Below are 27680 nucleotides of genomic sequence, written 5' to 3' on the forward strand. Positions count from 1 at the left end.
AGGCAAGAATACTGGAGTGGGTTGCCATTCCCTTCTCCAGGGGATCTTCCCAACCCGGGGATCGAACCCAGGTCTCCCTCATTGCAGGTGGATTCTTTACCATCTGAGTCATCAGGGAAGCCCCCGTGATAGCCTATGGTCCTACTTTTTGCTACTTTCCCCTTGGAAAACAGAACACTTCCTACTGGTGGAAGGCTGTCTTCTATGTTTCCCACGCCTTCACCGGCAGTGCTCTGGGCACCCAATGCACCCCACTGAGTCATGGGAGCACCTGGCAAGGTACCGGCCCCGCTGAATTTGGGGACTTCAGTACAAAAAGATTTGGAGTATCCTGTGCATATTTATATCAGAAAAGCCTTGGCCATCATGGATTTGAGTGTCCACATAGAAACGGAAATTAGATAGTAAGAGCAAAAGATGCAGACTAGGACCAAGACAAAAGCATCGATGACTCCCCGGGTGGCTCAGTGGGTATAAGGATCCACCTGCAACGCAGAAGACACCCGAGATGCAGGTGTGATCCCTGGGTTGGGAAGATCCCCTGGAGGAGGGCACGGCAACCCACTCCAGTATTCTCTCACCTGGAGAATCCCACGGACAGAGGAGCCTGGCGAGCTACAGTCCATGGCATCACAAAGAGTTGGACACGACTGAAGCGACTCAGTACGCATGCATGCAAAAGCACTGAAAGAGTTTTTCTGGCTGAGAATTTCATCACTGGCCTTATAAAACGAATTCATGCAAACACTGTTATCACATTGTATGCTTTCATGTATTCAATTTATTGAACACATATTTATTGAGTATCTAATTTGTATAAGGACAAAATCCCTGCATGGAAGGTTAATCTATAGTGAGAAGGATGTATTTAAAATAATAATTACTCAGATATACCACCACAACATTTGATCTTGTTATAAAAGAAAACTAGTGATAATAGTGTGTTCTCTGGAATTTATCATTAAATCTACTGATGAAACACTTTATAGTTAAAAAAAAAAAAAAGATACTGTCCCCAGTAGGAGGGGATGCTCAGCTTGATGCCTTAGAACCCTTCTCTGCAGGACAAATGGAGCCACACTGTACCAAACACTCTAATCCAGCTCCACCTCTGGGCTCCTAGGATAATCTGAAGCTTTGGGAGTTTAACACAGACCCTTCAGACTCAAAACTTTGTTGTTGTTCAGTTGCTCAGGCACATTCAACTCTTTGTGACCCCATGGACTATAGCATGCCACGCTTCCCTGTCCTTCACTATGTCCTGTAGCTTGCTCAAACTCATGTCCATTGAGTCAATGATACCATCCAACCATCTTATCCTCTGTCATCTCCTCCTCCTGCCTACAATCTTTCCCAGCATCAGTATCTTTTCCAGTGAGTCAGCTCTTCACATCAGGTGGACAAAGTATTGGAACTTCAGCTTTAGCTTCAGTCCTGCCAATGAATATTCAGGGTTGATTTTCTTTAGGATGGACTGGCTTGATTTCCTAGCTGTGTAAGGGACTCTCAAGAGTCTTCTCAGCACCACAGTTAGAAAACATCAATTTTTCTCTTGTTCATTTTAGGAACTCCTTAAAGTAACCGAGCAACCAAAATTGGTTGACCTGCTGGGCCCAGCACCTGGTATTTTGACCTACATCCTGCAGATACTTTTAGGACTATGTGCTTAAAACAAACCAGCTAAAGAGGATCCAGGGAACTTCCAGGCCTGCACTGTTGGAAGACCTAACCCAATGAATGGCGTTCCAGAAGAAAACTCATTGCTCTTAAGTTATCTGATTCAATTAAAAGTTGTCAAGATGTTTCTCTTTTTTCTTTAGCAGGACAGACAAAGAACTAAAAAAAATTTTTTTTTTTTAAGCTCAAATCTTGTGGCAGTGACAGCTTTACTGTCAATGGGAGAGAAAAAGAGACTATTTAAATAATGGTGTTATAAATTCAAAACCCCAAATAACTCACAGAAAGTTTTCACTTAATATGACGAAAGTTATAAAAGGAGCTAATCTATTAATGCAATCTATTATTAGGTATTTTAATATCTTTGAGACTGTGTTGAGACAGAAGGGAAAAAACCTAAAATCCTGTCCTGAGAAGTAACAGATAATTAAAAATATTCAGGAGATTGAGAAGCGAAGGAAAGCTATCCAAGGAGGGAAAAGCCCCCCGATCCTGGTTATGCTCTGGGTGAGCTCTGAAAGCCACGCTAACATTTAGTATCTAACATCTGTGGAGCAGGTACATGTGAGAGAGGCATCAGGGCATCAGAGGTGAAGACAATGTTACAGAGTAAAAACTTCTCTAATACTTACAGGAGGGAAATGAGGGGAGACTCACAGATTCAAGGAGACAGTGAAAACACACAGCCCAGACTTCAACTAAGAACTCACATTTTCAGTTAAAGTGCAGCTTCAGCACAGTGCATAAAAAGGCATCTGTGACATTCCTGCTGTCTTGGATTTCATTAATATCAATGAGATTCAGAAAACGCCCTGCAGGCAGATCAAGCCACATGTAAAAAGAGGAACTAACTGAAACACAATGGATTCTTGGCCTGGGTATGAATCAAGTTCCAGGGCTCCACTCCTATCCTTCGACATGACTGTTGGTTCCAACTAACGGGGGTGACTGTCACGAAGTCAGATACAGGAGAGGAGTTAACTTCCCTCTCAGGCATCCCCTCATTCCAAGGAGACAACACGTAACTGCACTTAAAAATATCCACTTTCTTGCAGGCCTGACTTAAGTGCTCCATGACCTTGGGCAAGTCACACAATCTTCAGGCCTCGGTTTCCTCTTTTCTTCTTTTCCTTCCTCCCTCCTTCCTTCAAAAAATTTTTAATTGAAGTATAGTTGATTTACAATGTTGTGTTAGTTTCTGATCTATAGCAAAATGATTCAGTTATATATATACATATAGATGTTTTTCATATTCTTTTCCATTATGGTTTATTACAGGATATTGAATATAGCCCCCCATTCTATACACTAGGACCTTGTTTATCTATTTTATATATAGCAGTTTGTATCTGCTAATCTCAGACTCCTAGTTTATCCCTCCCCTGCCCCCTTTCCCCTTTGATAGCCATAAATTTGTTTTCTATGTCTGTGAGTCTGTTTTTGTTTTGTAAATAAGCTCATTTGTATCGTATTTTAGATTCCACATAGAAGGGATATCATATTGTATTTGTCTTTCTCTTTCTGACATTTGGCTTAGTATGATAATCTCTAGGCGCATCCATGTTGCTGCAAATGGCATTATTTCATTCTTTTTTACGGTTGAGTAATATTCCATGTATATATGTACCACATCTTTATCCATTCATCTGTCAACGGACATTTAGGCTGTTTCCATGTCTTGGTTATCATACACAGTGTGGTTATGAACACTGAGGTGCATGTTTCTTTTAGAATTAGTTTTCTCCAGATATATGTCCAGAAGTGAGATTGCTGGATCACATGGCAAGTGTATTTTTAGCTTTTAAAGGAACCTTCATGCTGTTCTCCATAGTGGCTGTACCAACTTTCGTTCCTACCAATTTTTTTGTACACTCTCTACAACATTTATTATTTGTAGACTTTTTGACAATGGCCATTCTGACCATTGTGAGGTGATACCTCATTGTAGTTTTTATTTGCATTTCTCTAACAATTAGTGATATCTAGCATCTTTTCATCTGTATGCCTTCTTTGGAGAAATGTCTACTTAGGTCTTTTGCCCATTTGTTGATTGGGTAGTGTACTTTTCTGCTGCTGATTTGCATGAGCTGCATGTATATTTTGGAAATTAAGCCTCTGTCGATTGCATCGTTTGCAACATTTTCTCCCATTCCATAGATTTTATCTTTTCAATTTGTTTATAGTTTTCTTTGCTGTATAAGAGCTTCCCTACTGTCTCAGAGGGTAAAAAGGTTGTAAGATTGAGTAGGCCCCATTTGTTCATTTTTGCTTTTGTTTCTATTGCCTTGGGAGACTGACCTAAGAGAACATTGCTAAGACTTAAGTCAGATAACGTTTTGCCCATGTTCTCTTCTAGGAGTTTTATGATGCCATGTCTTACACTTAAGTCTTAAGCCATTTTGAGTTTACTTTTGTGTATGGTGTGAGGGAGTCTTCCAATGTCACTGATTTACATGTGGCTGTCCAGCTTGGCCAACACACTTGCTGAAGACACTGCCTTCTCTCAGGCCTCCGTTTTCTTCATTGTAAAATGGACCATGATGCCTACCACAGAGATTTGAAGGAAAGTGTTTCAGGCAAGTGTGAGGGGCAGCGCTGGGCCCTCCACAAGCACTTGGTCAGCAGCGGCTGTCCTTTCTGTCACTGTGACAGTTTGCTGAGCAGGTTCTGGTTGGATCTCCTAGGCAGGGCCTTTCTCAGGCTCTGGCTGCCCCACAGCCCCTTTCTTGCCTAGCACTCGGGCCTGCAGAAGGTCTGAGCACAAACGGCTGGGTGAGCTCCTGGTGCCTCCAAAGCATGTCTGGGGGACGGAGGGGATGTGGGACTCGGCTCACCTTCTCTTTCTCCTTTTGGTTTTTTTCCCTACTCCTTTTTAAAAAATTATTTATACTTACTTAATTAAAAAAAATTTTTTTTAATTAATTAATTTTTTGGCTGTGCTGGGTCTTCACTGCTGTGTGTGGGCTTTCTCTAGCTGCAGTGGGGTTGGGGGAGACTACTCTCTAATTGCAGTGTATGGACTTCTCATTGTGGTGGCGTCTCTTGTCCCCGCTGGCATGTGGGATCTTCCCACACCAGAGATCAAACCCGTGTCCCCTGCATTGGCAGGCAGATTCTTAACCACTGGACTACCAAGGAAGTCCTTGCTCTGCTTCTTACTAGCTACATGCGCATTTCTTTGCCACTCTGAGCTCAGACATCTCCATCACTAAAACAAGGATGAGTTCCTAGGTCAGAGCTGTCGTGAGAATGAAATTCAACCAGGAGAGAGAAGGCTCCTACTGCACTGTCTAGCACACAGTGGGTTCACAACATGTGTTCATTTCCCATTTCCTTTGCTTCTTATGTAACTCTGCTTACAAGAGAAATTCAGGCTGTCTGGGGTTGGGCTAGAACAGTGAAAATTCTACTGAAAATAACACGTGTAGGAGTTGAGCTCTGTACAAACTCACACACACATTTAAAATACTGAGGTGACTTTATACACATCACGAAACCTCTAAACAATGGAGGAGAGGGAGAAGGTTACTAAAATGGACTGATCATCTTTAACAAGGAGGCCCCTGCCAAGCCTCACGCTGTCCAGAGCCAGGGCTGTTAAGGGATTCCTCAAATTAAAATGAAAATGATCCAAAAAACATCTGGTCCCGTTTTGGGCTACATGGGTTTGGCCATCAACTGAAGCCCTGATGTAATTTCTCCCCCCACATGAGAGTTGCTAGAGCACTGAAGAGGACTCAGCTCCGGAGCCTTGGTCAGACTCGATACAAACCTGTCGGAGAAAGGTCCTTCTTCATCCTTTTTAGTTTCTTGGCCTTTTTCCTTCCCTCTGAGAGAGGTTCTGCACAGGGATCTGTCTGCTCAAGCTCAGTGTCAGAAATCTCCCCCGATACTCGGGCCTCCAGGCCGGCTTCTGCTCGACTGGGACTCAGGTTTCTCTTTCCTACTGTGCTGGTGGCTGTGAGACTGAAATGCAAATAGAGGAACAACATGAAAGGTGCCGAGAGGAACTGAAGACTAAGCCTATAAAAATATTTTAACGTTCTTAATTCTATTAACACTTAACTAGCAATCAGACAATGCAGGCAGCTGCTGCCTGGGGGTGCAGGCAAAGACCTCACTGTGAACTGAAGTCTAAACCTCTACCTGCAGCAAGCCTATTCAGAGGGATCTTCTGTACCAGCCTTGTCACAGATAGACACAAATCTAAAAGTGTTTAAAAGAAACAAGTTTCAATGAAAATCCCTGGTCTTTATTTTGATAAGAGTTACGAACAGCCGACTCATTGGGAAAGTCCCTGATGCAGGGGAAGACTGAAGGCAGAAGAAGAGGGCGATAGAGGATGAGATGGTTGGATGGCATCCCTGACTCAATAGACATGAGTCTGAGCAAACTCCAAGAGACAGTGAAGGACAGGAGGCTTGGCGCCCTGTATTCCATGGGGCAGAAAAGAGTCAGACATGACTGAACGGCTAAACAACAGCCCTAACTGAAGAGTACAACAGACAGCACAGCAATCGTAACAAAGCAGTCGCATGGATTACACTAGATCACAAAATAGCATTGTTACTTACATCCCTGCCTAATAGATACATAGGAGAACAGGAGAATTCTTGAGTCTGTCTGTGGTCACACTACTTGTGCATTTGAATATACTTAAGGGGCATACTCCGGGGCTTCCTGGGTGGTTCAGCAGTCAAGAGTCTGCCTGCCAATGCAGGAGACACAGACTTGATCCTTGGGTTGGGAAGATCCCTCGGGTAGGAAAATGGCAATCCACTCCAGTATTCTTGCCTGGGAAATCACATGGACGGAGGAGCCTGGCAGGTTACAGTCCATAGAATCGCAAAGACACAACCATACCCCACCTTCATATAATTCTCTTCTATTCCAAAAAAGTGATTTGTCAAGATTATCATTAAACCTGGCTTCATTTTTAAAGCTTTACAGGATTTGACATGTTGAATTAGATCAGATTACATGTCCTGATTTTCCTTAAGAAAGTATGTTCCCTGAAATAGAACTTGATAAAAACAGAGACCACATGGCCAATGTGAGTCCTGTCTCCTCTAAATGAGTCTTACAGGTTTTTTTTTTTTTTATATAGCCCCATGTTATGAAAAGTATTAAGAATCCAGTCATTCCCCCTAAGGGAGGCCATTCCAGCCCAGAGAGAAGGGTGGATAGCGTGAGAGAGAACATGAGCATGGCCCTGGGTCAGCCTTCCCTAGGAATTGAGTGCTTTAAAACATGGGTCCCCAACCCCAGACCACGGACCTGTACTGGGTGATGAACTGGGCCGCATGGCAGGAGGTGAGCGGTGGGCCAGCGAGCCAAGTTTCATCTGTATTCACACCCGCTTCCCATCGCTCCTATTACCGACCAAGCTCCGCCTCCTGTCGGATCAGTGGGGGCAGTAGATTCTCATAGGACAGCGAAACCCATTGTGAACTGTGCATGTGAGGGATCTAGGTTGCAAGCTCCTTATGAGAATCATCCTGAAACCACCACCCACCCCAGTCAGTAGAAAGAGTTTGTCCTCCATGAACCTGGTCCCTGGTGCCAAAAAGGGTTGGGCGCCGCTGCTTCAAAAATGTTACCTATAAAGCACTCAGGCTACTCAATTATTCAAGTTCAGAAATGTTACTCCTGCACTTCCCGCTTCCCTGTACCTTACACTTGCTAACTCACAAGAAGAAGGTGGTGGTGCTTAAAAGCCATAGGAAGCAAAAGCCCAGAGCAGACGGCCTCTTAAGACGGGCTGGCTGGCCTGCCACTGTCCTCTTTTCACCTGTATTATCTGCAGCTTTCAGAAACATCTTTTATTGAGGGGACATGAAGAAAAAGGAGAATACCAATAGCAGTATTTTGTGGGGCGGGGAGGTGGGTAATAAAAATTCAAGCTAAAGTTTGCTGTTTGAAAACTGATAATACCTTTAAATTTTTCTTAAAAACTAAAACTATTTTTGGCTGGTGTCAAGGAATTTTGGAAAATTCAGAAAGCACAAAAAGGAAGATAACAAGGCCATATCCCTCCATCTCAAAAGGGGTAGGAGGCCTAAATATTCCTCTGTGCTGTAAACCCTGGAACATGACAGCCTCTGAGACATAAATGTTTAATGAAAACTCAGATGGAACCATCGGTACTTCAAGAAATACAAAGCCCTGAAATATCCCTAACTGCACACAGAAATCTAGCAGATGATAAAGGTAGTAATCAGGGATTTCCCTCGTGGTCCAGTGGTTAAGAATCTGCCTTGCAATGCAGGGGACACAGGTTCGATCTCTGGTCCAGGAACTAATTTCCCACATGCTGAGGGGCCACTAAGCCCAAGTGCCACAACTAGAGAGCCCGCTCACCGCGACAAAAGATCCTGCATGACGCAATTAAGACCCGAGGCGGTCGAATAAATAAAATTTTTTTTGGTAATGGTAGTATTCAAATTCTCCTGGAGGAAGAAATGGCAACCCATTCTGGTATTCCTGCCTGAAAAGTTCCATGGACAGAGGAGTTGGGTGGGCTACAGTCCAAATGGTTGCAAAGAGTCAGATACAACTGAGTGACTAAGCTCACACATTCAAATTACTGGGGCAGAAATAAACTTTCAAAAAAATGGTGGTGGGACAAATGGAAAAAGATAACCCATTCTTCACCCACAAAAAAGAAAAAATGTTAAAATGGATCAGATATCTAATGTGAAAAATGAACCTAAACACGTACCGAAGGAAAACATGGATGAATTCCTCCAAAACCTGGGTGTAGACAAAGGCATTATGACTCACCATGACTCACAATCCATATATAATAAAAGATTTATAAATCTGATCACTTAAAAATAAAAATCCATTGCATGGCACAGTGAAGACAAATGAGAAACTAGGAGAAAATATTTGTAAAGTGTATCACAGACAAAAGGCTAATGTCCCTAGTATACAAGTAAAACTCAAAATTAAAGGAAAAAAAGACCAAAATTCTATAGGAAAATCAGCAAAACTATGACTAAATAGCTCATTACACACACAGATAGACAGACCACACACACACGCCCCTTAAACACACACAAAAAATGTTCAATTACTCCTTATACACACAGAAAGATGTTCAATTCCATTCATGATGCAAAATAAAATGAAATACTGTTTCTCACCATTAGATTGGCAAAAACATTCAAATGCTTGATGAAATACTCTGTTGGTGAGACTATGGAAATAGGCACTCACACGCCACTAGTGAGAATGAAAAATGGTCCAACTCTTCCAGAAGCAAATGTGCCAGTATTTAACAAAACTATGTATGTTTACCCTTTGAGCCAGCAATCCCACTTGGAGGAATTCAGAAGATATACCTCCAACAATGCAAAAATATTTACATACAAGATTACTCATTGCCACTTTATTTGTTATTAGGATACTTTATTGCCAAATATCCGAATGTCTAAGTATAGGAAATTGGTTAAATAATTCGATTATAAATTGGTTGAATAAACTGCTATGTACAGTCAAAGTAACTAAGCAGTTACAAGAAAGAATGATGATCTCAAAGAACTGACATGGAACAATTTCCAGTGAAAATGGTGAAAAAAAGCAAAGTGCAAACAAGCAATTTATGAACTTGTATTCCCAATCTTGGGTGGAACATTGGGGTGGATGGTAGAATTTAAAAAAAAAAATCCCGAACCCTTCAGTAGGTTTGCTTCTGTAGTTGAATGAGAGAAGCGATTCTGAAAATGTCTGGATACACGTTAATGCTTAGCAAATTACTGAAAGTATTGATGTAGTTGGAAGACAGATATGCAAATATTGGAATGGGAGACGGCAAGGGGGACCCTGTGGGGATGGAATGAAACTGGAGATATGAATATTGGCATGGCATATCTAAAAAAAAATTTTTTTTAGTGGCTATTTTCTATTATTTTCCCTATTTCTTTCTTTGTAAAGAAGTATTTATTTATTTGCTTGCAACACAGGATCTTCAATTTTCATTGTGGCATGAAGGACCTTCAGTTGAAGCATGTGAACTCTTAGTTGTGACATGTGGGATCTAGTTCCCTGATCAAGGATCGAACCTGGGACCCCTGCATTGGGAGCACAGAGTCTTAGTCACTGGACACCAGGGAAGTCCCTGGACTTGGGATTTCTAAAGAAAGTATGTGTACACATGTGCATGTTTACGTGCATGCATGTATATGACATATATGTGTATATATCCGTGCACATATTTCCCAGTATTGCCCACTGAAAGAACACAGAAGGAAAAAAATTCCAGTGGTCACAAGCACACGTAGTGTCCAGATTATAATGTCTAACACCATGCACCGCTGTAAACAAAAAGGGCTCCTCAAAGAACTTGATTCCAGGGCTGGGGTAAAAGAGGCACAAAATGAGCCCAGAGTCTCTTGCTACACAAGAAAGTAGGAAACTGCTCAAGAGGTGATGGTGGCATGTCACAAGGACACAGGAACCAGGTGGAAAGGGCTCCTACTGACCAGGTATGTGAGCACCCAAGTAATTTAGGGGGCAATAGTACATTCTAAACCACTGAGAAAAGACAGGAACCCATGGGTCTGCATCAACACACAACAGAGAGAGACACAGAGAGGAGGGAAGAGCTCTTAATTCTGGTTACATGCTGAGTAGGAAATGGTAAAGGTAGAGAGAGATGGAATTGGCAAATTATCCGTCGGTAACCGTCACATGAAGAATGACTGATGCAAAAATATCAAGAGATGCTACATCAGAGGAGATGCTTTGATGAAGTGCAGGATATCTGCATGATCTTAAAGTGTCTCTCCCAAGACTGACAGCCTGAGAAGGGCACAGCATCACTTCTGCAGTATTCTAGTCAGGATGCATAACCTGAATGTAATCATGAAGAAACATCAGACAAACCCAAATGAAAAAAATACCTTATTGAAAAAAAAGTGGGGTGAAGGTCTGGTGTCCTTCAAAAATGTCATTGTCATAAAACTAAAGAGACTAAAGAGACACTGAAAATTAGTTGCAACACATTGTCACAGACTGGATCTTATACTAGAGACAAAAAAGCTATAAAGATAATATTAGATCAAATAATAAAACTAGAATATGAATAGGAGATTACTGTATTATATCAATGTAAAATTACTGAAGTTGATAACTATACCACAGTTACACTAAAGAATATCAATACCCTTAGAGTATTTAGGGATTAAAGATCATGTTGCTGCTAACTTCCTCCTGGATGGCTAACTTTTTGGAGTGATGTTAACACTCTGTATCTTTATACAGAATACACTTTTGCCAGAACTGGACCTCAACATTAGGTAGGTTTTCTATGAGTATCAGGATTGACTGCATTAACTTTAGCCTGAATTTGCAGATGACGATTTTGCAGGTGTTTGCTGGAAACATTATTTATATCCTCATCGTAGGTCACTGGGGTATTCTTGGCCCACAAAACCCATGAATGTGTAGTGTTCCTCTTGATAAACTAAGTCTACTATGCATCAAATCTATGTGAGCACCTTGCCTCTGGGAGGTTCCCGTTTTTATATGACTTTTAATTTTACAAAGCATTTTCAGAAACATTTTCCCCAATTAATTTACAACACATTTCTTAGTTCTTTTTTTTTTTCCAGCACCCGTCAGCATGTGGGAATATCAGTTCCCCAATGAGGGGTCAGAGCAAGGCCCCGGGCACTGGAAGTGAAGAGTCTTAACCACTGGACCACTAGGAAAGTCCCCATATATTTTTTTTTTTTGCTTCACTAGGTCTTTGTTGCTGTGCATGGGCTTCTCTCCAGTGGCCAACAACAGGCTCTAGAGTGCATGAGCTCAGTGGTTGTGGCACATGGGCTTGGTTGTGGCCTTGCAGTATGTGGGATCCCTGACCAGGGATCAAACCTGTGTCCCCTGCATTGGAAGATGGATTCTTAACCACTAGATCACCAGGGGAGATCTCCAGTTCAGTTCAGTCGCTCTTTTGCAACCCCATGGACTGCAGCATGCCAGGCTTCCCTATCCATCACCAACTCCCAGAGCTTGCTCAAACTCACGTCCATCACATCAGTGATGCCATCCAACCATCTCATCCTTTTAAGGATGGTCACAGTTTCTCTTCCAAGGAGCAAGCGTCTTTTAATTTCATGGCAGTTCTTAATCTACAGTTTCTGCTGTCAAATAAGAAGTCTTTGCTCTCTAGGAGGGGCTACTGTTTACTGGATATTTTGGCTGAGATAGCCCTCACATAGGTATGAAATTAATACAGTTCAGATATTTAAATATGCATTTGTATGAAATATCTACACAGATATAAAATTTTCTCAACTGTTACTCTTCCATTAAAAATAAAAACTGTGACTGTATCCCATATAGCTTAACTAAAGTGGTTTTGGATCAAAAACAGTTTTTATTAAACACTGAAAACCAGATTTAGGCAGGAAGGCCTTTAAGTTTTTGATTATCCATTTTTATGGCCCAGTGGTGTGTGTGTGTGTGTAGACACTCTCAATATATGCAAGTTGATAGGCTAGTCCTTTACAGATTGATTTTAAAGGTCAAAAGTCAGAATGAGACCCTGGCAAAACAGCCTCCCATGAGTCTGAGCTCACTTCGCATGCAGAATTAGAATGCACAAAGTGAACTACTTTATAATGCATATCAAGTGCACATTTAAATCCATGAAACAAGTGGTGATTGATTTAAAAAATAAAATGTTAGAGAAACAACATGGTGTGTCAAAACTGAACAGTAAACCTTTCTTAGTGTCTATATGGGGGAATGCAAATGATAAGCTGGCCTGGCTACAATAGCTCTTAGGTCAAACTTAGAATTCTGTTACAAGACATCGTTAACAATGCAGCAACTACAAATCAAACTCTGCCAGGGTGAATATCTCCATTAACTTCCTCCTTTTAGTACAAAAGAAGGTTTGCTAACAGAAAGGTCACATTTATGAGCTTCTACAAATGCCTTTTTCTGTAAAACCACAAAAATCTGACTGCCTCAGGAAAAATTTCCCCTCTTTACTTTTAATTAGGGCATTATCTACATGCAGTTAAATTCACTCATTTTAAGTATACAGTTCAGTCAATTTTTATTATTTGTTTGTTTGGCTGTACCGGGTCTTAGTTGTGGCATGTGGGACCTTGTTCCCTGACCAGGGATTGAACCTGGGCTCCCTGCATTGGGAGTGTGGAGTCTTAGCCACTGGACCAACCAGAGAAGTCCCCAGTTTGGTTAATTTTTGAAACTGTATGTAGCCAGGTAAGCACTGTAACAATCAAGATAGACATGGCTTTCCTTTCTCTAAAAATATTCCTTGTGCCACTGTGCACTCAATTCCCTTCCCAGCAACCACTGATCTGCCTGCAGTCCCCATAACTTTGCTTTTTCTAATGGTTCATATGAATGGTTCTAATGGTTACATATGAATGAAATCATACAGTATTTAGTCTCTTCTGTTTGACTCTTATGCTTAGCATAATACTCTGAGAACCAGCCACACAGTTGAAAGGATTGATATTTTATTCCTTTTATTACTAAATAATATTATTTCATAGTATGGCTATACTGCAATTCATTTACTCATTTACCAGTTGATGGACATCTGGGCTGCTTCCAATAGTCTGCTACTATAAATAGGAGTACTACACACATCCGTGTAAAGGCTTTTCTGAGTTTTTTTAATCGTGGCAAAAGACACACAACATAAAACTACCGCCTCAGTGGAATTAAGTACATTTATATTGTTGTGCAACCGTCACCACCATCCTTTCCCAGAACTCTTTCCACTTTGCACAACTGAAACTCTGTACCCATTAAACATTAATACCCCATTCCCTTCTCCTCCCAGGCCCTGGTAACCACCATTTTACTTCTCTATCTATGATTTTGACTACTCTAGTAGGTACTTCATAGAAGTGGAACCATATAGTATTTGGCTTTTTTTCATTTAGCACAATGTCAAACAAGGTTCATCCATGTTGTTGCGTGGGTCAGAATTTCATTCCTTTTTCAGGCTGAATAAAAGCCCATTGTATAGGGCATCTCTGGTGGCTCAGTGGCAAAAAAAAAAAAAAAAAATCCATCTGCCAATGCAGGAGATACGGGTTTGATCCCTGGTCTGGAAAGATCCCACATGCCATGGGGCAACTAAGCCCGTGGGCCACAACTACTGAGCCTGTGCTCAAGAGCCTGGGAGCCACAACTGCTGAGCCCATGTGCTGCAACTGCCGAAGTCTGCATGCCCGAGAGCCCGTGCTCCACAGCAAGACAAGCACTGCAACCAGGAGCCCCGGGAGTGCTGCTCTTAGTCCACTGAACACACCATGGTTTGCTTATCCATTCATCTCTCAGCAAACACTTGGGTTGCTTCCACACTTTAGCTGTGAAAATGCTGCCATCAACATGGGCTGTACAAATCTCTCTTCAAGACTCTGCTTTCAATTCTTCTGGGTATATACTAAGAAGAGGAATTGGTGGGATCATACGACAAACCTATTTTTAGTTTTCTGAGGAACCATCATATTGTTTTTCACAGCAGCTGTACCAGTTTACATTCCTACCAACAGTGTACAAAGTTCCAATTCTCCTATCTTTGTTAACACTTATCTTCTAGTTTCGTATTTTTCCTAATGGATATGAGGTGGTATCTCACTATGATTTTGCTGTGCATTTCCCCGAAGATTATTGACACTGAGAATCATGTGCTTGTTGGTCATTTGAATACCTTCTTTGGAGAAATTTCTGCGCAAGTTCTTTGCTCATGTTTGAATCAAGTTGTCTGATTTTTATTGCTGTTGGGTTTTAGGAATTCTCTATATACTCTAGACATTAATCCCTTATCAGATATACGGTGTGAAAATATTTTCTCCCATTCTGTGGACTGCCTTTTCATTGTGTTGTAGTGTCTTTTAGTGCACAAAAGCTTTTATTAATTTTCATGAAGTTCATTCAGTTTATCTTTTTGTTGCCTGTGTCTTTCATGTCATATCTAAGAAATCACTGCCAAATGCAATATCATGAAAACTTCTCCCTATGTTTTCTTTGTTGTCTCCTCAGAGTTTTATAGTTTTAGCCCCTATGTTTATATATATATATTTTTAATCCAGTTTGAGTTAATTTTTGTATATGGTGTTACGTTAAGGTCCAACTTCATTTTTTTCATGTGGATGTAGTTTACCCAACACCATTTATTCAAAAGACTGTCCCTTCTCCACTGAATAGTCTTGGAACAACACTTGTTGAAAATCATCTGACTATTGGTATATGTCTGAATGCCAGAAGAACACTGTTTTGATTACTGTAGCTTCATGGTGAGTTTTGATATCAGCAAGGGTTAGGTCTCCAAATTTGCTTTTCTTTTTCCAAGACTGTTTTGGCAATCAAGGATCCCCTGAGATTCTGTAAGCATTTTAGGATGGATTTTTCTGTTTCTACCAAAGATAGATTTTTGAAAGAAACTGCACTGAATCTGTAGATCACTGACATCTTAATAATATTCAGTCTTCAAATTCATCAACAGGGAGTATGTTTTCATTTATTTAGCTCTTTAATTTCTTTTGTCATGTTTTAGAGATGGTAAGAGAGACCCACCCCTCTCTGTCTTCCTCTTCTTATAAGGGCACTAATCCCATCATGAGGTGCCCCACTCTCATGACCTCATCTAATCCTTATCACCTTCTCAAGGCCCCATCTCCTAATCCCATCTCATTGGGAGTTAGGGCTTCATCATATGAATACAGAGGTGGGGTGGGAACTTAATTCAGTCCACAACATAAGGTCACTAAGTCTTTTTTTTTCCATCTCTAGAAGTGTTACAATTTTAATTCTTACATTTAGGCCTGCAAGGCATTTTAAGCTTCATTAGGTATATGGTGGCTATAAGAGTGGAAGTTTATTTTTTGCATTTGATTGAGAACAATTTGTTGTCAAAATTAACCTTTGCCTATTGAATTACCAGCACTTTCATCAGAGATTTTTAATTTTTCCAAATTCCTGACAGTTATTAATCTTAGGATTTGAGAACAAGAAATTTGAATTGCCAAATTACACATTATTCTATATTTTTCACCACACTTTATTAGATGATTTTAAATAATAATGAGTTATCATAAAACACTGAATCACTTCTGTGAAAGGGTTACATTAAGAAGTTTCAGGGACTTCCCTGGTGGTCCAGTGGTTAGGAAACTGCTTGCCAATACAGAGGACATGGGTTTGATCCCTGATCCAGAATGATCCCACAAGCCTCCAGGCAACTCCTGAGCCTATGAGCCACAACTACTGAAACCCAAGTGTTTGGAGCCCTTGCTCTGCAACAAATGGTAGTCTCTTCACTGCAACTAGAGAAAGACTGTACACAGCAACAAAGACCCAATGCAGCCAAAAATTAAATAAATAAGGAAGTAAATCTTGAAAGAAAAAGAAGTTTCAGGGGTTACTTTGGTAAAGTAAGATATAATAAATGTGTAGGTTACTATTATTATGAACAAATATACTGTGACAATATCATGTATTTCAATACATGTAAAAAAAATCTCCACCTGATACAGAAATCTGATAAAAAAACATTAGCACTAAATGAATGCCCAATAAATATCATTTAAAAACAGAAAGATGTCACAAGTATTTTGTGTTTAAAAGTTATTCTTAAATGAGATTTTAAAACACATAAGCATTAGTATTTTTCATAAGACAAATGTTCCAGATGGAGAAGAGATTCTTTCAGGTCGTGCTGATGTTGATCAAACTATTCCGAGTGTGTCCAAAGCAAGTACAAGTTGGGTGTTAAACTACGCACTGCTTCATATAGACTCATTTCCTTTTCTAGAGATGAAAATACTTCGTCTGCTTGCCTTGATTTTGGTTTTGATGCTAAAATTGATACCGTTTGTCCTAATTCAGATTTTAGATCGACTGATTTCACATTGGAATATTCCACAATGACACTTACATTTTGTCTCTGCATTTCTTCCGCAGAAGTACTTACAAAGAACTGTAACCTACAGCAAATATTCAAACACTGGAACACTACTGGATTCTATTAAGATAATGTAACATTCAGATATCCTATTAACAGTACATGGTTCAAAACTGCCAAATTAAAGATTGCTTCCAAAACTTATTTCTTGGAGCACGATTTGCAGAATTTTTATAGTGTACAACTGTTTGTAATCTCGCTAACATTTTTTTTAAATTATTTATCGCTGAGGTGGGTCTCTGTTGCTGTGTGTAGGCTTCCTCTAGTTGCGGCAAGCAGAGGCTACTCTCCAGTCATGATGTTCAGGCTTCTCACTGCGGTGGCTTCTCTTGTTGCAGAGCACGGGCTCCAGGGCGCAAAGGCTTCAGCAGTTGTGACTCGTGGGCTCTAAGGCACAGCTCAGTAACTGTGGCACATGGCTCAGTCACCCCACAGAATGTGGGATTTTCCTGGACTAAAGATCAAACCCATGTCCCCTGCACTACAGGGCGGATTCTTAACCACCGGGCCACCTGGGAAGTCCAGTATATTCCTTCTTACAAGAATAAGTTAGTATTAATAGCAGACAGGGCCGCAAACACACATAACAAAGCAACAGTGACAAGCGAGAATGACTGACCTGATGGTGGCCCTGTTCATCCTGTCTGCTCTAGTCCTTACTTCAGAAATGTTGACCTTAACCTTCGACACTGATTCCGCTCTTGCTTTTGACTTGTCAGATGATTCCTTTGAGGTAGTAATGCCTACGATTTTTTTTTAAAGTAATGCCTATGTTGATGGTTAAATTTTAATTCCCACAGACGTTTTCCTTTACCCTGATCTCTTAACTGATACTTCTTATGATGTGGAATAATACACAGATGTCCCTAGAAATGCCAGGAAGGACACCTGCATGGCAACCCTCCTGGAAATAAACCGATCACAAACTGAACTCTCTGCTCTGTGTCATTATCTGCTTGTCCTTCCTTATGCCAGCACCACGCTGTTTTTATCTCTGGCTTCAGTGTTAAGTCCTAAAGTCAAAGGTAAGCTCTTTAGCTGGCTGGGAAGTTCACACTGCTAAATAAAATAACTGCCACTTTCATTTTAAAGGGGAGCGTAGTTCACAAAATTCTCTCATTTGATACTTGTCTATGAGCATTTGAAGCTGAACAGGTGTTTCCATTCCCATTTTACAAGCAAGAAACCACATCCTCAGAATAAGTGACTTCCCCCAGACTGTGTAGCTGGCTGGACAGATCTGAGGTTGTCCTCCAAGCCCACTGCTCTTTGAAAGGCTCCACAGCCTTGCCCCCCACACCAGCTCCCCAGGGCTGGTTCTTTCTGGGCAGGTCTCAACTGAGAAGACACCACCTTGGAAAGGCGTGTCCTGGCCCCCTGAGGAGCCCAACCAGCTCTCACCCCTCCCTGTTTTGTCTTCCTCTTCCTACTCATCTCTGCCTGTTTCATACTGATTTCCTGACTTGCTTATTCTCTCTCTCTGCCACTAGAAAGTAAGTTCAGCGAGAGCAGGATCTTACTCTGCTGACCTCAGGGTTCTCCGTAACCTATGCAGGGCCTGCAGAGTCAGTCAATCCTTTTCAGTCAAGGTGTGTTGAATGGATGAAATAAGTGAATGCTCTCCCCATCAGACCAATAAGGTAAGTGACAAACACCAGACTGCTTATCCTGTCCTGAATTATATATAATATTAACATGGGTTTACCGTCTAGGACAGTAAGTTCCCTACATATGAACCTTCAAGTTGTGAACTTTCAAAGGTGTAAATGTGCCTTCCATCAGCATCAGGAAAATGAGTGAAACTGCGTGTGTTATTTGTGTGAAAGGTATTATAAACCTGTTATAGGACAGGACTCTATAGCTGATTGTGTTAGCTGGGTACCTAGGCTAACTTTGTTGGACTTAACAAACTGGACTTATAAATGCACTCTTGGAATAGAACTCATCCCTATGTAGGGGACTTACTGTACACAGTCAACTTCCCCAGAATGCCTAGAAAAAAGCACATTCCCCACATGAAGAGAGAGAAGGGAAAGAAGAGGTGCCCCCCCGTGCAGACTACCTCACTCGGCAAAATGAACTGGAAAAAGCTGAGGAAGTGGGAGCTAGAAAATGCATTTTTATTGTTTTCACGAACTCCCGGGCTGAATTCAAATTCCAGGAGCATGACTGCTTCTGTGTCTGCAGGCATGGTCCAGGTGGATGAGAGGAGGATGCCACAGAGCCTAGACTCAATTCAGAAGGCACTTCCTTGAAAACTGCTGATCAACTGTGATTCTAATTTCAAAAAAGAAGCTCGAGTTTGAAAAGCAAAATTAAGTACGGCGCATCTGTATGATGGCTACCCAGGAATAAAGGCTGTCACTTGTGGAACAAATGGTGGTGGGTGGGGAGGATATACGAAGATGTTGCATGAGTATGTGCTCAGTCCTAGGCATAATGTTTATTTGTAAATTAGCATAAAGGAGACAAAAACTGGTTCTGGGTTACAAGAAAAAAAAAAATCAATGGCATTCAATTAGAAATACATTTTACAAGAATGTGGTCTGAACCTAGCTAAATAGTCCCCTATCCCTAACTTACTTTAATTCAATATAGAAAAGATGAATTGATAACAAACATGAATGACATTAATACTAATACCTAAATTTAAGAACTTAGACTTAACATACAACTAATTGAAGCTGAATTCAGAATATCTGGAATTCTCAGGGGCTAGGATAAAATTTAATTTTGCAACTAAAATTTACTTTTGCCTCTGATGAAAGGGTTTACTAATCATACTCTAATATTGGGCTTCCCGGGTAGTTCAGAGGGTAAAGAGTCTGCCTGCAATGCAGGAGACCTGGCTTTGATCCCCAGGTCGAGAAGATCCCCTGGAGGAGAGAATGGCTAGTCACTCCAGTATTCTTGCCTGGAGAATTCCATAGACAGAGGAGCCTGGTGGGTTACAGTCCATGGGGCCACAAAGAGTTGGACACAACTGAGCAACTTAGCACACATGTAGCACCAACAATCAAACCAAAATGACTCCTCTCACCATACCCAAAGCTCAACTATTGTAGAAAATAAACTGCTTTTTAACAACTTCCAAGAAGTTAAACATGACCAACTGAACAAAGGTATTTATCTGTAGAGAGACAGAACTATCCTTACAAAGGCACAGGAGAGGCAGCAGGAGAGGATGAGATGTGTGCTCACCTTGGAGACACTCTCTTTGGAGATGACAGGTTAAGGAGAGGAGTCCCACAAAACACTGCATAGACGGGGAAACAGAAATCTAATTGTTGTATAAAAAGCTGGTTCACCCAATAGAGCCCTGCATAGTCTAGGCAAATAGCAGGCACCAGATTCCTGTAGGTAATAAGGACTGTGCTATGCCAACAGAGGGAGAGGCTGTTCTAGGACCCCCACCCCATCCCTGTGAAGCCAGGGCACCAGCATTCCCCCAAGGTCAACAGAAGGTGGAGAGGAGGTTTCAGCTCTGGAGAAACTGATCCCCTCAGAGAGGCACCAGGTCCAGCAGTGGAGAGCGGGATTGAGTTGGGCAATAAGAACTGGCTAACAGAGGAAGGAGGGCTTCCCAGGTAGCTCAGCTGGTTAAAGAATCCACCTGCGATGCAGAATACCCAGTTCAATCCCTGGGTCGGGAAGTTCCCATGGAGAAAGGACAGGCTACCCACTCCAGTATTCTTGGGCTTCCCTGGTGACTCAGACGGTAAAGAATCTGCCTGCAATAAAGGAGACCTGGGTTTGATCCCTGGATTGGTAAGATCTCCCGGAGAAGGGCATGGCAACCCAGTCCAGTATTCTTGCCTGGAGAATCCCCACAGACAGAGGAGCCTGGCGGGCTACAGTCCATGGGGTTGCAAAGAGTCGGACACGACTGAGTTGACACAGCACAGCAGAGGAAGGAGCATCCCCCATTTACTAAGAAGTGAGCCTCCAGCTTCCTTCCACCTGTCAGAACCCAGGGCACCAGCAGTCAGGTCATCTCCCAGAAGCTACAAATCAGAAAATCAATCTCTAAAAGAATGCAGTCATTACAGCTAGCATCACACTTAATGCAGAATGCTTTTGCCCTAAGATCAGGAACAGGGCACAGATGTTGACTCTCACCACTTCTATTCAAAACTCTACTAGAGGCTCTAGCCAGAGAAATAAGGCAAGAAAAGGAAATTACATTCATAAGGTCCTTTGGACAGAGAGAAATAAAAATGCTTTTTTTTTTTAACAGACTGTCTAAACAGAAAACACCATATAGTTTACAAAAAGGTTATTTAAAAAAGTGAATTTAGTAAGACTCAAGGATATAAGGTCAAAATAGACAAATTAACTGCATTTTTTTATATTATCAATGAATGACCAGAAATTGAACCTTAAAATGTATGACTTACCAAAAAAATATGACTTACAGTGGCATCAAAATGTAAAATACTTAGGGACAACTCTAATAAAGCATATGTAAAATCTACATGCTGAAAACTACAATACAGTGATGTGAGAAATCAAAGTAAACCTAAGTAAGTGAAAATATACACTGTGTTCATGGGTAAGAAGACTCAACATAGTTAAGCTGTTAACTCTCCCCAAAATGATCTTATATGAACAGATTCAACAAAATCCCAAAGTTCTAACAGACTTTTTTTAGAAATCAACAAACTGACTCTAAACTTTTTGTGCAAAAGCAAAGGACTTGGAATAGCATTATTTTTTTAAAGAAGAAAATGGTTGAAGGATCTACTATTTGATTTCAAGGCTCACTATAGAGCTTCAGCATAAATCAAGACAGTGTAGGACTGGCATAAGAAAAGACAGACAGATCAATGGAATATAATACAGTTGAGAAACAGACCGAATGCATATGGCCAGCTGGTTTTTTACAAAGGAGTCATGGTAATTCAATAAAGGACAGTATTCTCAAACCATGGTGCCAGAATAAATGGACATCTATATGCAAAAAATGAAACTGTATTCATGCCTCATTCTGTACATAAAAATCAACTTGAAATAGATCATATACCTAAACGTAAAACTTATAGAAAAAAAAGAAAGAAAATCCTTATGACCCTAGTAAAGATTTCTTATGTACATCGCAAAAAGCACAAGCCCTAAAGAAAAGCATGAGTCTCAGAGAAAAGATAGATAATTAACAAAGTCAGCTTCTCACCTCATCACTCTACAGAGAAAAACCATCAGTAAGTTCTGCCTTTAAGAACTTCTCATCCCTTTTCAGTCTTTCTTAAACAATACTGAAAGTCAAAGTGTTAGCTGCTCAGTCATCTCTGACTCTTTATAATCCTATGGACTGTAGCCCACCGGGCTCCTCTAACCATGGGATTCTCCAGGTAAAAATACTGAAGTGGTTTGACACATCCTTCTCCAAGGTGATCTTCCCAACCCAGGGATCGGACCCACATCCCTTACGTCTCCTACACTGGCAGGTGGGTTCTTTACCACTAGTGCCACAATACTGAGGGGCCAAAAATAGTCAAGCCTTTGAAGAAAGCCTTTGAGAGACAAAAACCAAAACACACCAGTATTCAGAGAGAAAAAACTGAGGAAATAATGTAGGAAGCTGAGGGAAACTTAACATGACTGGACAAGACTACTGTATTTGCAAGTAGTCTTTCTATGTCAATGGACATAGAAAAATGAAGATGTAGCAGTAAGTATACTACTTGAAAATAAGGTAAATTATCAAATGAAAAGATTTGAAAGTGCTTACCTCTGAGGGACAGAATGGGGGTGACAGAGGACCTCTGCTTTTTATTATAATTTTTAAAAATATCATTTGGCTTCAAAAAAACAATGCTTACGTATTTTGTTGAAAGTATTTTAAAAGAAAAGCAAGTGCCAAGGACTTCACAAAGATCCACTTAACATGTGAAAAATCACCATACCAATAGTAAATTGCTACTTGTCTGTCTTAAATTGCCAATTAAGAAAGAGTAAGCTCTCTTACTTAATTGGCTTCATGACCATGAGTAAGAGACAGCTTCTCTGACTCCCCAGTTCTCCCCTGTGGAGGATGTACAAGATCACCTCCAAGTCCCCTCCAGCTTCAAGCAACACTTCTGTTCATACAGTTACAGGCACTGCTCATTCTTTAAAAGAATTTATCTGCTATTGTACAACTACTATAACTCAATTTAAAAAACTTTTAAAAAAAGAACGTCCTACAATCTGGACTAGTCTTCTTCAGCCTCCATTTCCATTCACAATGAATGAGGCAGTACTGTATTCCATAGTTATTAGCATTTGTAAGTAGAAACGACCCGTTAAGAAAAAGTTCAAAGCCAGTTACCTATAAAACAACCAATTATAGCATGATTATCTTAATGCTATATGTTTTTGAAGACATTTAATTTCTTTGGAAATTGTCATTTTTGGTTTTTGGTTGTCATTTTTGGTTATTTTTCTCACAAACCTAGTAAACCCAATCTGAAAAGGAATAAACCCCATTAATGTCAACTGAACAGGCTCAAATGTGGAGGTAAACTACTGTTTCACAAATGACAACAAAGGAAGGGGGAAGGTGGGGTTTTTTCATACTCATGGAAGGCTCCAAATCCTTCTCTCTGCTTAGGCACCCACCTTCATCTGACGCCCACTGAAGCCAAAAGATCTGAGGGAACAGAGACAGAGAAACTGTGAATGAAAGAAGAGGATAGAAAGAAAGCTAACGACCATGTGGACAACGCTACTCTAAATTCTAACAGTATCATTATATTCATGAATTTAGCTATCTAAACAGACATTCACATTACAGAGATAGCAAATTAATGACGAGATGACTAATTAAAGCCAAGACCCAAATCAAGATCTCCAAATTCATACTTTTCAACTGGCAAGAATCAAAGAATACAACTACGTTTCTAAAGTAGCATCCTTAAGTATTATTCTTATGAGTACTAATGGACTATACTGAAACAAGGTAAAATACAGTACTCTTATTTGGTGCTTACTTTGGAAACACTGCCACTGAAATACATTCCAAATGTTTATCCTGACAGATGCTTCTATGAGGGCGTGCGGACTCAAATACTGATAATGGTCATTCAAAATTAAACTTACAGAACACCTGAAAACAGGATGAATTGGAATGTGTGGACAGTTTTACCATATTCATTAGCAACAATTTTTTAAAGAAGGCTACTGTTTTAGTGCAAATAAGTAGGAGTTTTAAAACTGTCTCCCTTTAGTGCTTTAGCACTAACAATTTGGTCTGACAAGTCAACAGGGTGGGATGGCTTTAGCAGAAAAGAACAAGGTACTTCCCAAAGGTAAGTACCTTGACTTGGAGAACATGTTTCAGCTCCCTGAGAACAGAGAACCACCGACCAGAAGAAGTTCTGACACCAGGAAACCACAAGCTTCTTGCATTCTGGCTTGGTTTCTGAAGACCCTTCTGGGGATAATTTGTGACTATAGCAAACTAAGAAACTAATCCCTTCCAAGAATTTAGAATCACTCAATTAAGATGATGAACTAATGTACTTCATGGTCTTTCCCAAGAATTCCCCAATTCTTTACATCAACTATTTGACAACTGATGTTAACACACAAAAAATGGTGGTCTGAATACTGATTCCTATAGCATCACGAGTTTGATTTCCTTTTAAATTACTTTCCTTTAACATATGTGATTAGTCAAGGGTGACAGGTCTTCAGACTTGAGATATTCCAAGGCTTCCACAGTCAATCTCCTCCCACCTTCACATGGCTCTTTCAGATGAAACAGTAGGTAAGACAATAAAATAAGCTGGATGTTGGTATGATTATGAGAAAAAAAAAGTTATTCCATCTTGCCTGACCTTTAGCAAAGTATGTGAAAGTATCCAAGCATGGCCTCATACTGTTCAAAAGGAAAAAAGCAGACTGCATGGTCTTCTCCAATCAGAAGCTGGGTGGGAAGATGTGTTCCTCATGTCTTAATGGGTTCACTGGTTTATTTAAACCTTTCTCTGAGTGACTACAAGGCATCATTTATCAGGTGCTGGAGTGAGCACTAATATGAATAAACAACAACCCCAACTTTATCTTTTCACTTCCTATGAGAGTCCCCACGGCAAAGAATTCCCAAGGATTCCAGGTGGCAGGGAAGGCATGTCAGAGGGCCTTTCTGGGGGTGTGGACGGATCACAGATGGATATGTGAGGAGACAGGAGGCATTCCGGAAAGAGCGTGAGTGGGATCTGGGATGAAAGAGTGATGAGCGCTTGAATCTGGGTGCTGTCATTTACTGGTTTTGTGACTCTGGGCAAAAAAGAGTGAGTCTCAGGCTCCTCAATTATAAAACAGATTATTGTGAGGGTATAAGAGGCGCGTGGCAGATACGGAAATGCCAGTGCCTCCTCTGTTCCCACTCTGGACTGTGGTGAGCAAAAGGCTCGCGTTTTGTAGAGATGATGTTGATCAAAGTCTTCAGAGGCAGTGGCCCCAAGCTCTGCAAAGTGTCACGAAAGGAGGGGAGGCAGAGAGAAAGGAGGGCAGAAGGAAGGTGCCTAGTGGCTCGGGCAGGTTGCAGAGCCTGGTCTGGATGGCTGGAAGGGTGAGAGGCGAGTGCTCCCCAGCTTCCCGGGGGGCGGGGAAACCACCACCCAGACACCCATTTGTTAACCCTCAGGTGCCTGGAACCTGCAGATCACCAGGAACCACCCAAACCGCCCGCCCCTGTTTCTAGGAGGCCCAGTTCCACTTCCCGCCAATATTTTATTAGGAAAACTTTCAATACACAGGAAAGTTTGAAGAGTTGTACAGTAAACAAGCATTTAGGCATCACTTAGACTGTATAATTAGTTCTATTTTGGAAGTGGAGATTTGAACATATACAGCAGATTTTAGTTCTTATTACATGTGGGAAAAGGGGGTACAAAAGGGAGGATCTGAAGGCTCCTATCTGGCAAGGGTCTGGCTTCTGTACTACCAGTGATGCAGTGGGATGAAATAAAACCCTTTGGTGACCCCTGAACGGACAAAGGGACACACACACCTCACACCTGTAGATGGTACTGAAACATGGAGGCCTATCAGTCCAGTGACAAACCTGGTGTTTGATCACAGCGGTCATTCCGCATCCTCACAACTCCCCCCACCCAAAATAACACAAGGACGCCGTGACTTCTGCTGGCTTCCAGTGTAGTAGCAGAATATTAAAAAACCGTAAAGTGTCAAAAAAAAAAAAAAAAAGAAAGAACTGCCAGAAAAGTGAACTGCCAGATTTCTACACCTGGCAATTAAAACACAGGATTTACATAATTCATAGTTTATTTCAACAAAAACTACACTACAAACAGGAATAATCTTAACTGCACATGATCTGAGTACCTCAAACAGGAAATCTGTTTTGTATTTCAATGTGAAAAACAGCATTTCAACTTCCCTATCATCTAAGTGTGTTGAGGGCAATTTCAATGGTTAGCAGCATTAGAAAAAAAATTATACTCTTATATGAAGACAAGCACAAATATATAGAACTCATTATTAGAAACACAGATAATTACTGTTAATTATGGTTAATCAAACAAATAGCATGAAGATTAGGAAAGAAAACAGTAATTTTCAAACATTACTGCTATCGTGAAACATGATCGCATCTACGACGGCACCAGCTCTGTGATCTGGAGCAAGACACTTCTCTCTGAGTTGTCTTATCAGTGAGACAGGCCTAACGAAGCGATGCAGGCCTCCTCGGGGGTTCTTCCTCAGTCCTCTGCCTAGAGAAAGGACCACTGCTCTTTTTTTAATCCACGTATAATTCTATTTATTTATTTATTATTTTTGGCTGTGCTGGGTCTCCGTGGCTGTGAGGGCTTTTCTCTACTTGTGACGAGCGGGGGCGACTCTCTAGTTTCGGAGCAAGGGCTTCTCATTGCGGTGGCTTCTCTTGTTGCAGAGCACAGGCTCTAGAGCTCAGCTTAACTGCTCTGCAGCATGTGGGGTCTTCCCGGATGGGGGATCAAACCTGTGCTGGCAGGCGGAGTCTTTCGCCCTGAGCCCCCAGGGCAGCCCCCACTGCTCTTCTGAAGATGACAATTGATAATCCTGCCCACAGGTCCGACTGCCCCTTCCCTCCAGTTACTGTGCGGGGCTGGGGAGACTCGACGTCTCCCCTTCATCCCCAGCCACTTTCCTCTCGCTGTGCTGCAGTTGCTCTACTTAAAATCAAATGAACCACCCACCAAGGGCCACTACAAAGGGGAAGACCAGTGCTGAGCATCCTAGAAGGATGACACCCCAGTACTTCTGATATTGGCTTGTACATCCCAGAGGCACTTCTCTTCCTTTGGAAAAAAGCCAGAAACTACAAACAAGAGTTTTACACTGATGATCTGTGGGAGTAGATATCTAAAGCCTCTCCCCAAAGAAGTTTGAAATTCGGATGTTTTAACCTTAGGGCTTCTTTAGCACAGGATTTTTTGGTGTTTTTTTTTTTTTTTTTTAAAGCAGGGGTCCCCAACCTCTGGGATCTAATGGCTGATGATCTGAGGTGGAGCTGATATAATCATAATAGAAATAAAGTGAGCAATAAATGTAATGTGCTTGAATCATCCAGAAACCATCTCTCTGCCCCCCTTTTTAACCTCGGCCCTGGTCCTGGTCTTCCTCAAAACTGGTCCCTGGTGCCAAAAAGGTTGGGGACCGTTCTTTTAAAGAAGACATGATTTGTTAAAATGAGACATCTTTCTCAAATATGCACACTCCTAGGTGTATACGTGTCATCTTCCTGAAAGGCAACGTAATGCACTCGCTATGGCTCCCAAAGGCCTGTAAGTTAGAATCCTGCGTAACTTCAGCTAAATTATTTAGCTTCTCTGAGACTCAGCCTTCTCAAAGATAAATTAGGAATATTCCAAGGCTTCACTGAGTTGTTAGAGTTTTGAAATGATATAAAGCACCTAGCACAGTGCCTGCAATAAAGAATCTGCTTAATAAATGAGATTTCTCTCTTGTTTTTCATATTGTTCTGCAGAGATTCCAAAAAGCATGATGTGTGTCAGTGAGCTTCACATCTTTATACTGACGAGGACAAAGAAAG

At 41.1% G+C, this 27680-nt stretch overlaps 1 protein-coding gene across 4 annotated transcripts in view; it reads right to left on the reverse strand.

The window, feature by feature from the left end:
* PARN (poly(A)-specific ribonuclease) overlaps positions 1–27680 on the reverse strand; it is a 175195-nt gene that overhangs the window by 6994 nt on the left and 140521 nt on the right. For all 4 annotated transcript variants that reach the window (XM_043914370.1, XM_043914368.1, XM_043914369.1 and 1 more), the window contains one exon: positions 5450–5643. In XM_043914370.1, coding sequence (XP_043770305.1) covers positions 5450–5643 — 194 coding nt within the window. The remainder of the gene's footprint in view (positions 1–5449; positions 5644–27680) is intronic.

This window comes from Cervus elaphus, chromosome 10 (genome assembly GCF_910594005.1).
Source record: "Cervus elaphus chromosome 10, mCerEla1.1, whole genome shotgun sequence".
In the NCBI taxonomy this organism is placed as follows: domain Eukaryota; kingdom Metazoa; phylum Chordata; class Mammalia; order Artiodactyla; family Cervidae; genus Cervus; species Cervus elaphus.